The sequence below is a fragment of the Perca fluviatilis genome, chromosome 4 (assembly GCF_010015445.1).
Source record: "Perca fluviatilis chromosome 4, GENO_Pfluv_1.0, whole genome shotgun sequence".
NCBI lineage: Eukaryota > Metazoa > Chordata > Actinopteri > Perciformes > Percidae > Perca > Perca fluviatilis.
Genome location: NC_053115.1, coordinates 17627842 through 17640641, shown reverse-complemented (window position 1 = coordinate 17640641; position 12800 = coordinate 17627842). Strand labels below are relative to the sequence as shown.

Sequence of the window (12800 nt, the reverse complement as noted above, 5' to 3'; positions counted from 1 at the left end):
GGTCCGCACCTTTCAGAATAAAGGCGTAAAAACTTTATTTTCCACACAAGAAAATACAAAATTCTAATATTTTAACAGCTGTAATATAGTGATTTTGGTGACACATACACTAGTTCAGTCAAATAAACATTTGTTTTGGATGTGTGGTTGTTAGAGGCTGACTTAACATTAATGGCCTGCAGTTTAATGCTCACACAACAATTTTGTCAAGTTGCTTTAAAAAAAAACAAATCCATGCATGCAGCAATTTCCTGTGGTGTTGTGTCGTATTTCCTTTTCTGAGAATAGGAATGCTCGTTTGTGAACCCGCCGCTGCCCGTTTTGTTGATGCTACTAATGGTAATGGTGATTAGAGAACACCGCCCGTCTGGTAGATAATGAGGTATAAACCGAATGTAATTGTTGTCACTCCAAGTTGCGCTATGGTCTCTGAGCATACACCGTTTTTTTTTTATTTGGTTTTTCTGAAAATGTAATTTTATTTCGCGAAACTGCTCCTAAATGATATTGCTCATGCATTGCTCGACCAGAAATTCCTCGCAGGCTTCATTAAATCAGAGGGAGAGGTCCACGTTTTGGTTTTACAAAGTAGCCTATGTATGCTATAAAAAGCTGCAGACATGAAGATAACAGACAGCGTGTTACGAAGTTTCAGGGTTGCCAGAACATATCGAGAAAATTCACAGAAAGTCAACTGTGTGGACTTCAGCCCAAATGGTGAAAATGCAATATCAAGCAGCGACGACGACTGCATTGTGTTATATGACATCCGGGAGGGAAAGTAAGTGGCCAATTTGCATTTATGCCTAAAATATATGAAAATCAATTTCCATATTTAAATTGTTAATTATCTTTAGATGAGTTGGTCCGTATATGTGTCTGGACCATTGCAGTACAACATCTTTACTGCGTTTCATCAGGTGATCAAATGATTAACAGGTTTTAATATTCTGTCCTGTCTCAGACCTAAAAGCACCCTGTTCAGTAAGAAGTATGGAGTAGACCTCATCCGCTACACACATGGCGACACGCAGACAGTGGTCTACAGCTCCAACAAACTAGATGGTAATAACGCAGTACTGACAGCTGCTGGCTCAAAGCACCAAAAAACAATGTTAACTATAGTAAAAATATATGTGCTCTGATGTGTTTTGGAAAATCAAATATTGATTTTGTGTCTTGTAGATACCATCCGATATCTGTCACTAACTGACAACCAGTACATCAGGTATTTCCCAGGTCACACTGCAAGGTGAGTAAAATAAAGTAAGGATGTGGTATGCTGGATATGGATTTGAACAAAGAAGTCTCATTTCCACTCACAAACCAATTATAAATACAAGGAATGCACACTAGGTAGAAAAGTACCATCAAAGTATATGCACATTAGGGCTGTAACTAACAATTATTTCCATAATCGTTGAATCTGCTAGTTATTTTATAGATTAATCATTTGGTCTATCAAACATCAGTAAACAGTTAAAAATGGCCGTTACAATTTCCTGTCATTTCCTGTCTTGTTTTGTCCAACCAACAGCCCAAAATTTAAAATATTCAGTTGACCAACCGATAAATTGACTAATCATTGCAGCTCTTATGCACATCAGATTTAAAAAAATAAAAATATCTTCATATTTTCACTCAATGGTTTACAAATACACAACAAAAGAATAGTAGCATGTTTACCTCTTTCACAGCTGACAGTTACTCAGTTCTCCACAGGCATCAGAGGTTTCACTTTGTCTCATCTGGTCTTGTATTGTCTTATTTGTGTGCATGTCTTCTCCAAAAGGTTTAAGTTTGTTTCTTTTGTAATTATTTTTTATTTTTTTTTTAGAGTTATTGCGCTTTCCATGTCACCAGTCGATGATACATTTATCTCGGGCTCGTTGGACAAAACAATCCGGATCTGGGATCTGCGTGCTCCAAACTGTCAAGTGAGTAGTCAGGCTGAAAAATGACACTTCCTCTGTTCTCTGTGGGCACTTTTCTCAAATGTATAATTACATCTACTGCTACAGCTCTTACTGCATTAGATTAGGAATTCCCAGATTACTGCACATCAAGGTACTGTACATGTGTAGTTACCAAACCCCCATTTGTCCTGTCCCAGACCTGCTTTAGGAACCACTGCTACACTTGGTCTGAATCTCACTTCCCTTAAATTTCATTCATGGTTCCTCCACTTGCTTCCCTTCCTCGCGTCTTAGTACGTCCCACCGCGGAAGCATGGGGGAGAGGGAGGAAATCATGCGAGGAGAGAGGAAACAAGGAAATGGGTTAAGAAGTCCTTTCCTCTGAAGCGTCACATGAATTTGTCAGCTGTATACCCAGAATTAGCAACGGCTTTCAGCTGTCTTCCGGAAGGCTGCTCTCATAGCTCCGAGGAGCAAGGAGCTATCAAATAAGAGAAGTGAGATTCAGCGTGGGATCTGCCCTCTCAATGATACAAGATATTGTACTATAAACAGACTAAATTTGGGAGAGGAGGAGAGGCATTAATGTGAAAAATGTACGACAGAAACTGCAGTCATTAATTAGGCGGGCATTCTTTTACAATATCTCTATAAAAATCCGGACTTCCTGTTGCAATTCTCACTTTCTTTTTCTTGGATTTATTTTGATGTGTTTGTTTCAGGGTCTGACTAACCCGCTGGGGAAACCTGTATGTTCCTTTGACCCTGATGGGTTGATATTTGCTGCTGGGGTGGAATCACAGGCCATTAAACTATACGATCTCCGTGCTTTTGACAAGGTAAAATGCAAATAACTGTGTTAGTAAGTTCAGTAAGATTTGACCTGCTTTATTGTTTTCTGTGTTATATTCATAATGTGTTTTATCTTTCTGTAAAAAAGGGTCCCTTTGCCTCATTTGAGACGAGGTTTAATCGCTTCTGTGACTGGACTGGGCTTAAATTCAGTAACGATGGAAAACAGATTCTCATCTCCACCAATGGAGGGATGATTCGTGTCCTGAATGCTTTCAATGGATCTGTGCTGCACACTTTTTCTGTAAGACAATTTTAAATCCCGTCTGTCTGTTTATTAGTATGATTACTTGAATGTGTTCCTATCTTTGCTTATTTTAAGGGCTACAACAACAGTAAAGGCATCTCCCTGGAGGCCTGCTTCACTCCTGACTCTCAGTTTGTCATGATTGGTAAGCCTAAAACCTGTCACTGTCAGCGTTTTGGTCTCTTCCTGTAAGATCTCTGACTGGTGACTGTGTTCAAATGTGTCTTGGTGTGCAGGCTCAGAGGACGGCAGAGTCCATGTTTGGAGCACTGAGAGTGGGATGAAGGTGGCTGTGCTGGATGGGAAACATCCAGGACCCATCAACACTCTGCAGTTTAACCCCAGATACATGACATTTGCCAGTGCCTGCACTAACATGGTGAGATCAAACTTATCACATCAGTCTCTCATGTACAGTAACTGCTGCTGCTCGACAAACTGCTATGAACAGAGTGCTCATTCGCAATTTCTTCTTCTGTTTTCTTAACAGACATTTTGGCTCCCGTGTATTGATGACTCATAGAGGGACATTGCCAAAGGGAGCCCTCGTTGTAAAACACATCCTGATGTAAGATTATGTGTTTGACTGCCTTCCTTGGCCTGATAGTTTAACAGAGAAAAAAAAAACATTTTAAACTTTTTACCTGCAGTATTTAAACTTTTAAAAGGGTTGATGCTGTTGTGACAAAAAATCCCACATACCTCAGTTCTTTTTAACGCAATTCAGGTACATTACATTCCGCTAACATTTCAACCATATATTGTAAAATTTAACTAATTCATAATCAGTGTGTTTATTGTTCGAATTTTTTATAATAAAGTGTTTTAGATGAAAATAAGCTACTGTTTTTCTTTTTTTGACATCCTTAGTTTTATCATACATCGGATAACTTGTGATGTACAGTACTAGGGATCAAACTAGTGATTATTTTCTATATCAATTAATCTGACCTTTTTTTCCACAAAAACATTGGCAATTAGATGCAAATACAAGTTCCTCAGCAGCAAACCAATCTGTGAACACACATGCAAGCGTGAGAGAAACAGAGTCAGTTTTAATTAATTTAATGAATGGGTGTTTTTCCTTTTTTTTGCACATAAAGTGTGTCTTCCTGAAGTAGAGGAAAGGGGTGGGGGTTCTGTTCAATAATGTATAGATGGTTGGGTTGAGTACTCACCACTGAGTGAATAATGGATGATCCCATCACAGGTAACCTCACAGGTACACACTTATCTTTCTCTCACCTCCGTGTGTGTGTGTGTGTTGTGTGTGTGTGTGTGTGTGTGTGTGTGTGTGTGTGTGTGTGTGTGTGTGTGTGTGTGTGTGTGTGTGTGTGTGTGTGTGTGTGTGTGTGTGTGTGTGTGTTACCAGTCACCAGTAATGGAACCATCTCTTCTAGTGTTCAAACAAGTTATCTGGAGCTCTTTACCCCACACTTTGGGATGAAAGGCGTTTATATATTGGCATATGGAGCATCACACTATTTTTTTTTTTTTTGTGTTTGGTGTCCCCCATTCTTGCTCTATTGAACATGTTGAAATGTAGCTGTCAGATTGTTGCTCGGTGTCACATTTCTTTGACCAGGTGGCTGGAATTTAATATCATGCAGACTGCCTGAGCCGATCAGCCTACCTAGTCTCTATGTTAATAAGTGATAAAAAAATTTAATTACATGTGGCACACTGACAGCATCTGAACACACTGTACTGACCACATGATGTCATGAGCGGTGGATTTCTTCATGGCCTCAAACGCAGTACAGTACAGGATATTATGTGACTTGGGAGACGCTCCCCCACCAAGACTTTTAAAGTTGTGGTCATCGATACGCAAAGAGTTTTAGATCAGTGGTTAGGGTGGCATATCCACTGACAGGCACGTTATTACTCATCAGCCACAGTTCCGCAGATTGTATTTCAGGTGTTAGGAATCCCCCGAGTCACCGTCGAGGCGTTTTTGTCACTGATGCGCATGGGTCCATCTGTCTGCCATCAGTGGAGAGGCAGCCTACCTGCTGAGAAAGAAGAGCGACGACACAGGACTTGGTCCTTCTTGCATGAGTGGAGTGTGAAGCTGACGGCCAAAAGATGTCACACCAAACCGGAATTGACGGTAAGTTTTCTTAAAGCAGAGTGTTTTATGTATTAGTCTAGTTGTCTCCAAATCCAGTTTTAAGTGTTTTTTAAATTTGCTTTTGAGCTTTTGAGCTGTGCCCCAGAATGTAATACAACCTAACAATCTATTCTCTGAAATCCTCTTTTAGGATCGTCTTCCTGATCACTCTAAATAATTGGGTACTGTAAAGGTTAAACATCTATAAGCCTTATAGAACTGATTCACAGTTAAAATGTCTGTCTTCTATGTTGTGATACCAGTTATCATGTTCTTTAGCACCTACAGGCATTTATGGATAGTTTAAGAGCTACGTATAGGCAATGTGTGTGTTATTGCATCTGGTAATTGGAGCGTTGGGGGACGGGTTGGCACAAGCGTTCCTCTCTCACCTTTCTCACCTGACTTTACATCATTTATGAGACCTCTGTGTTTGGTAACCATAGTGAGAGAGAAGCACTGAGTGCAATACATAGCTAAATCTGGTTTTCAGTACCAAACTAGCATTAATAGGTTTGGAATTGGGGGGTAATTAGGCTGTTTTACCATTCAGAGTTGAATTTCACCGTGGTTCTTTGGTATACGTCCCCTGTCTGAGTCACTGGTGATGGTGATGGTGTGACTATGTGGCAGAGGATCAAATGTTCTCCCTGAAGTGGAGTCTCAGGTTCTTACCTACCCAACTCTGTGTCACTTGCTTTCAACCCCCCATCCTCAGTTTTGACTTGTCCGCCTTATATTTGGTTACTTTAGCAACATCTGAGCTGAAAGAGTTTCTGGCCCGAGCGAGGGGAGGTGCCATCAGAATAATGAAGATTGTCATCAGAAATGGTAAACATTAGATGTTTGTTTTTTTTACATTCAGAAAGATTTGACACAAGTATGCTTTCAGGGGACTTGTTCTGAATACTCAGATGCTGAGACGTGTGTTTTGTCTGCAGAGGAGTTGGTGTTAGATTCATACAGAGAGCCAGCACAGAGCTGGGACAAGGATTACGATCAGTTCCTGCTTCCTCTGCTTACGCCTCAGGAACCCTGCTACATCCTCTACCGTCTGGACTCCCTGAATGCACAGGGATATGAGTGGATCTTCATCGCCTGGTCACCTGACCAATCACCAGTATGTCTGGAGTGGCTGATAGACATGTTGTCACTGATCACTGATCAAATTTAGTTATTCAAAGTCTGCTGTCAAATTGATTGTATTATAAATGACCCTAACCCCTAAAAGAAAATTTGCAGGATGGAAAAACTTAAACTGAACTAAATTAAACCTTTCTTTAAAACTACCATAAAACTTAAACTTGATTAACATTTTAAAGTCATTTTCAAACGCAGGCAAAAAAAGATTTTGACACGATTTTATTTTTTATTTTATTTTATTTTTTTATACATAAGGTAAGCTTGGATTGTAATTGTTATTATTTGAAGGTCGTAATAATAACCACAATTGATTTATTGTTACACAACAGCTACATTAAACACATTTAACACATTTAACATGTGTTCTGTAGCTACATCATTCCACCTTTAAATTACTATTCCTACCAAAAATTACTAAAACATATCAGAAACTAAATAAAAAAACACACATGTACAATAGAAAACGCCATTTTGTCTAAGAGAATATGATCATGTTTTAAGTCATAAAACACTGCTTTGAATAATAATTTGTGGCTTTATTGGTTTGCCACAAAAAAAGTTCAAATAACTAGTTAAAAATGATATCTATAAAATTATATCTACTTCTTCCCCCTCATTGAAAACCCCCAAATCTATGAATATTCAGATATTGTTCAGTTCAAAAGTTTAATTATTGGACACAAGATGTCTCCTACTTCAATGAAAAGTCTATTCTCAGTGTGCGTTGGAGGCTTTAGGTTTCCACATCACTCCTGCTGGTATGTACACGTCCTAAACTCAGGTTTCCCTCTTCAGCAGCTTGTTGTTAAAAAAAAAAAACTGCTCCTAGTGTCAGACTCTGCATATACATCATTCTCCACAGGGAAGCTCAAACATCACAGTCAAAGTAACAATAAGGCAAAACACATATTTGTATTCAGGGTGCTTTAAAAACTATACCCTCGCTCAACACAACACACACAAAATGGCTATAGAAATCCAAAGTTACGCAAAATCCCAAACCATAATTAAACCATAGTTAATGTTCACTGCATCCTCCTGTCCTGGCACCCGTTAGGTGAGGCAGAAGATGGTGTATGCAGCGACCCGTGCCACACTGAAGAAAGAGTTTGGAGGAGGTCACATTAAAGATGAAATGTTTGGCACGGTCGAGGTGAGTACAATCCCTCCAGCATGATGACTGATCAGTGACTCTTCGACTGCTGGTGATTAAGTACCATCCTGTTTGTGTGGCTGTTTGCAGGATGACCTGTGCTTCCAGGGATACCTGCGACACATGTCCTCCTGCTGCTCCCCGGCTCCGCTAACAGCAGCTGAGCAGGAATTACAACGAATTAAAGTCACAGAGGTAAACTTTAAACAATACAAACTGAATATGATATGAACCGCATATGTACATTAGGTGTACTCATTCTGTATACTTCAACTTTTTTCCTGCAGGATAAAGTTGTGTGGGTACGTTTACTTTCTTACTTTCTTCCTAATACAAGTTCAACTATGTGTGCATGAAGAAGATATTTTAAAACTGTCTCTTATGTCCACAGGATGAACGTAGACGAATTGGAACTCCAACAGCACGAGCAAGGGTTTGTTACAATGTCTTTGACTCACTGGCATTTCATTTTCTGTCATTGGTTGGGACCTGTCAAGTGATTAGTGTTGGTCCCACCTTTGCCAGCTGCAACATTGGGGTGATGAACACATTGATGCATCACTAATTGTAGTGCAGTAGTATAGTGTATATGATTCTGGAGTTGGCCATTCTGCTAGATTAATACTTTTACTTTCAGTGCTGTATATTTTGGTACTGATGCTTTTGTGCTTTTGCACAAGTATGATTTTGAATGCAGGACTTTTCACTTGTAACAGTGTTTTTGCAATGTGCTATTGTTGCTTTTGCGTGAGTGAAGGATCTGATTACTTCTTCCACCACTGCATATATTACATTGATTTGCACTGGGCCATGGTCTGCTACATTACTACAGCTCTTTTATTTGATTTGTTTTTTTGTTTTGATTTTTACTGATTAGAGCTGGGTCTTATTATGTTGTATTGGGGTTTGGTGTTGTTGTTGTTATTGTTATTATTGTTGTTAATGCTGCTGCTTCTGCTACAGCTAATGGGGGTTCCTATACATGTAATGAAATATCAGCTCTGAGTTTTCTATGTTTATTTTTATTTATTTTTATCCTGCAGGTTACAATGGAGTTTGGCTTGGACAAAAGGGCACAGACTCTTCAAGGTCTTGCATTCCCATTACAAGAAGAGGCCAAACGAGCTCTGCAGCAACTCAAGCAGAGACGCATCAACTACATACAGCTGGTGAGCCTGGACAGAAAACCTTTTACTAATTATACAAAGCATGCAAAACATGTAACATATTCCTTGAAAACGAAAAAAACAAGCCGTCAGGAACAAACTGTGTATTAGTGTTTGTCAGTCAAATTGGCTGTGCATGACTTGAACCCTGAACAGAGCTTGTTTGTGTATGTCGTGTTGCAGAGGCTGGATGTGGAGAAAGAGACCATTGAGCTGGTTCACACCAAACCAACGGAGACCCACGAGCTTCCCTACAGGATTCCCACGGATTCACCTAGATACCACTTCTTCATCTTCAAACATTCCCACCAGGGCCAGCGGCAGGAGGCACTGGGTCAGTACACAGTCTCACTGCAGGTGTGAGCACAGTGGTGGGCTAATGCAGCGAGGGAAAGTAACATCATGTTCTCTATTTATTAAGTATCTAGTATATAGAGATATCAAATTCTATCATTTAGCTTTCAGTTTTCGAAAGACAGAAGGGAGCTCCATGTGAATAATATATACATTATGATATTATTATTATTTAAAGTCATTGAAATTTATTTTTTAGTCCTAGAATCTCCTATAACCAGTAGGCGATATGAGGGGGGATGCTATTCCCCTTGTTAACCTGCTATCCCTCCTCTCCATCCCCTGTTTCTGTGTGCCGATCTGACGGCCATATTCTGATTCATGATGAATCATGCACAAGTTGAGGCTTGGGATGTATCTCGTATGATTTCATGTGACAAATAAAATTGACTGGTTGACTGTAGCAGAGAGAGTGCAGGGGCTGAGGGGTTGTTTAGTTGAATATGTTAGTCAAGTTAATTGACTGAGGTTTGTGCAAGTTAGAATCTATGGCACTGATCATGGCTCAGAAATGGATCAGTAGCCTAACTGTGTATTGATAAATTCATGACGCTGTCCGTGGTGCTAAAGTAGATTCGTAAATTCGCTAGTCACGGGTAAACGAAAGAAACCGTGTCCGTCCCCCCTGATAAAAATCTACAAATCGCACTACTGCCCATAACCCTAAACCTCATCTTTGTCAACCATGTGGGTCATAAGCTTAAAGCTGCACTAATTTGTTTTCAACATATATTAACAATAATCACGGAACTTCTTTTTTTAAAGATTATGTTTTGAGCATTTTAGGCCTATATTAGACAGACCAGCTGAAGATAGGAAAGGGGGCAAGAGGGGGAATGACATGCAGCAAAGAGCCGTAGGTTGGAATTGAACCCGCGACCGCAAAGAATGAGCCTCTGTTTATGGGGCACACACTCAACCAGGTGAGCTACCCAGGCGCCTCAGATCATGTAACTTTAATGTGAAAGGAACCCACAGAAAATTATTACTTGACTATGCAGTTTCACACCTCTTATAAACCTAATTTCTAACAGCAGCATGCATCTGTTTTTCAGTGATAAACCCACTGTAAAATATCTGTCCAGCACCAAACAACAGTTAGCTGGTTGATATAGTGGAGCATTTAGCAGCTAAAGAGCCAAATGTTTCACATAGGAGTTGTTGGAGACCAAAACAGAGCAAAAAAGGTAGTGGATATTGGACATACATTTGTCAGGTTTGAAACATGAAAAATGAATGATAATGTTGCTCTGTGGCAGGGTGTAAATGGACAACGTTTTGTCTCATTTGGTGACAATATGTCAATGCTGTTGACATGTTACTCAACTATTTGTTTCAGCAGCTCCTGTTGACTAGTTTTCACCTCTACTTCTGTTTGGTTAAGTTCAAGTGATAGCACCTCTGCTTAAGTACTGGGTGTTCTAGTACTCTGTCCACCCCTGGTGTAGTGTGTAGTTTAGAGAAGGTGGTTAGAGTGTGTTTTTTTTTAGCGTCTGAGAGGTTTTTGTTTCATAGCACAAAGAGCTTTACAGTAACAGCAGACAGGTGAGGTCACAAATATCAGCTGCTTAAGTGACGACTTCATATTCCTTCCAGTGTTCATATATTCGATGCCTGGGTACACCTGTAGTATCAAGGAACGGATGTTATATTCCAGCTGTAAGAACAGGCTACTGGACGATGTGGAGAGAGACTACCAGCTAGAGGTCACCAAAAAGGTACATGTCACCCAAATCACCCACAAATAATAATAATATATCACTGTAGAATTAAACAGTAAACAAGGTCACCATATGAACTGGTCATATTGAAAAGAGTAGCCATTAATGTGTGTGTGTGTGTGTGTGTGTGTGTGTGTGTGTGTGTGTGTGTGTGTGTGTGTGTGTGTGTGTGTGTGTGTGTGTGTGTGTGTGTGTGTGTGTGTGTGTGTGTGTGTGTGTGTGTGTGTGTGTGTGTGTGTGTGTGTGTGTGTGTGTGTGTGTTTGTAGATGGAGATAGACAATGGTGACGGCCTGACAGAAGACTTTCTGTACGAGGAGGTCCACCCAATTGAACACACCTTAAAGCAGGCCTTTGCCAAGCCCCGCGGACCAGGAGGGATGAGGGGTAACAAACGCCTCATCAAGGATGCAGGGGAGAATGGGGAAGAAAGTTAGACGTTATATATACACATTCACACACACACACACACACACACACAAGACATTATAAACAAGTACACGAGCACACCTTAACAATATTTATATTTTGATTTGTTATTTGACTGTTAAGCTTCTAGCCATTTCTTCTTTTTACTTGCGAAAACAAATTTTACACTGAAAACAGGAAAAAAATAGATTCACCATAAAGCAGAATTTGTATATATTTTCCGGTGGTAAAAGAAAGCTCCTAAATGTAAACATTTGTATGAAAGTGATAGCTAAGCTGTTAGTGATAGCTGTTAGTAGTTTGAGTCTAACCAGGATAATTAGCTTATATGTGGAAACATCACTTTATTTTCACTTGTAGTGGAGATCTAAAACTTTCTGGAGATACCAAATATGTCAGGCTAAATTTAGGGGAAATGTGTATGAAATGATGCACAAAACACTTAGAATATGTCACTATGTGAATGTAAATATAGTTTCAATAAAGACTTTGAAAAACAGATTGATACACCTCTCATGTTTCTACGTTAAACACGAAGCTACAGCCAGGTAGCTTATTTTACCATAAAGACTGGAAACAAGGGAAAACGGCTATCCTGGCTCTGTCCAATAATAACAAAACGTGCCTACCAGCACCTCTCAAGCTTACTAACTATATCTTGTCTGTTTAATCCGTACAAAAACCCAAGTGTAGAGCCCTTAAATAACAACAATTATTATATATATTATAATTAATGATTAGTATCATCACTAATATTGATTCAGGTATTCACAATCATTGGGGAATGGCTATGAAATTTCTGTTTTAGGTTGGATTATCTTGTATATTGCCTAGGTAAAGGCAGCCTATGCTTTACCCACGGTTCCACATGCAAATTCATCCACACCACATTCACAGTTGCCTTTGCCTTCTTCAGTCACCTGAGCGAGGTTTGACTAAACTCAGCTGAAGGCTGTTGTTGTACATGGTCCTACAATAAAATGTTTTCTTTATTTTCTAGCATTTGTGTCCTCATTTCTCTCTGACTGTGTGTGTGTGTGTGTGTGTGTGTGTGTGTGTGTGTGTGTGTGTGTGTGTGTGTGTGTGTGTGTGTGTGTGTGTGTGTGTGTGTGTGTGTGTGTGTGTGTGTGAGAGAGAGAGAGATCCTATAGTCATGCAGGCCAGCAGCAGCAAGGATCAAGGCTCAGTAGTTGAGGTCAATTGGTTGGTTGCATGTGTTCCAAGAAGTCCCTCTACTCAGAAGCCTTCAGCTGGGCAGTTCTGCTGCTTTCATACCTCTTGGGAAATGATGATGATGTGAACATGTTTTCCTGGAAACATGGTTCAGAGCTAAAGGGCAGTTTTCAAGTAGCTGTTATCTTTGTACGTGGGAACTGTGGGGTGGGTGATGATGAACTTCGACTGAAAACTAACTGACTTCTAACATGACACGGTTCAGTTAATTTCCTGGGCACCAAAACAACCATATTTGCAGGCAATTTTCTTTATGATGATTCAACAAGAAATAAACAATGGAAAGGTTATTGTTCAAAGCATGATGGGAAGAGAGAGATAATTAGTAACATTAGCAGTCGGATGTTAATCATTTAAAGGGGGCATATCATGAAAAACTCGATTGCCACTTAGGAGCTCCATAATTTAATCTTATTGTGAAAGCCGTACAGGAAGTAGTGTGGGTTGACAGTGTGCTTGTTGACCGAGCGCAGTG

At 39.8% G+C, this 12800-nt stretch overlaps 1 protein-coding gene across 5 annotated transcripts in view; it reads left to right on the top strand.

Moving 5' to 3' along the window:
* LOC120557610 (WD repeat-containing protein 82-like) overlaps window positions 1–12800 on the top strand; it is a 29028-nt gene continuing 16228 nt past the window's right edge. Inside the window, exons 1-17 of one of the 5 annotated variants that reach the window (XM_039798128.1) lie at window positions 1–781; window positions 965–1065; window positions 1186–1252; window positions 1838–1937; window positions 2639–2755; window positions 2857–3012; window positions 3091–3160; window positions 3252–3394; window positions 6075–6248; window positions 7329–7424; window positions 7515–7619; window positions 7712–7726; window positions 7816–7857; window positions 8468–8593; window positions 8774–8924; window positions 10541–10662; window positions 10933–12091. In XM_039798128.1, the coding sequence (XP_039654062.1) occupies window positions 621–781; window positions 965–1065; window positions 1186–1252; window positions 1838–1937; window positions 2639–2755; window positions 2857–3012; window positions 3091–3160; window positions 3252–3394; window positions 6075–6248; window positions 7329–7424; window positions 7515–7619; window positions 7712–7726; window positions 7816–7857; window positions 8468–8593; window positions 8774–8924; window positions 10541–10662; window positions 10933–11100 (1914 nt within the window). In that variant the 5' untranslated portion in view covers window positions 1–620 and the 3' untranslated portion in view covers window positions 11101–12091. The other 4 variants (XM_039798126.1, XM_039798125.1, XM_039798124.1 and 1 more) reach the window with 4 other exon arrangements.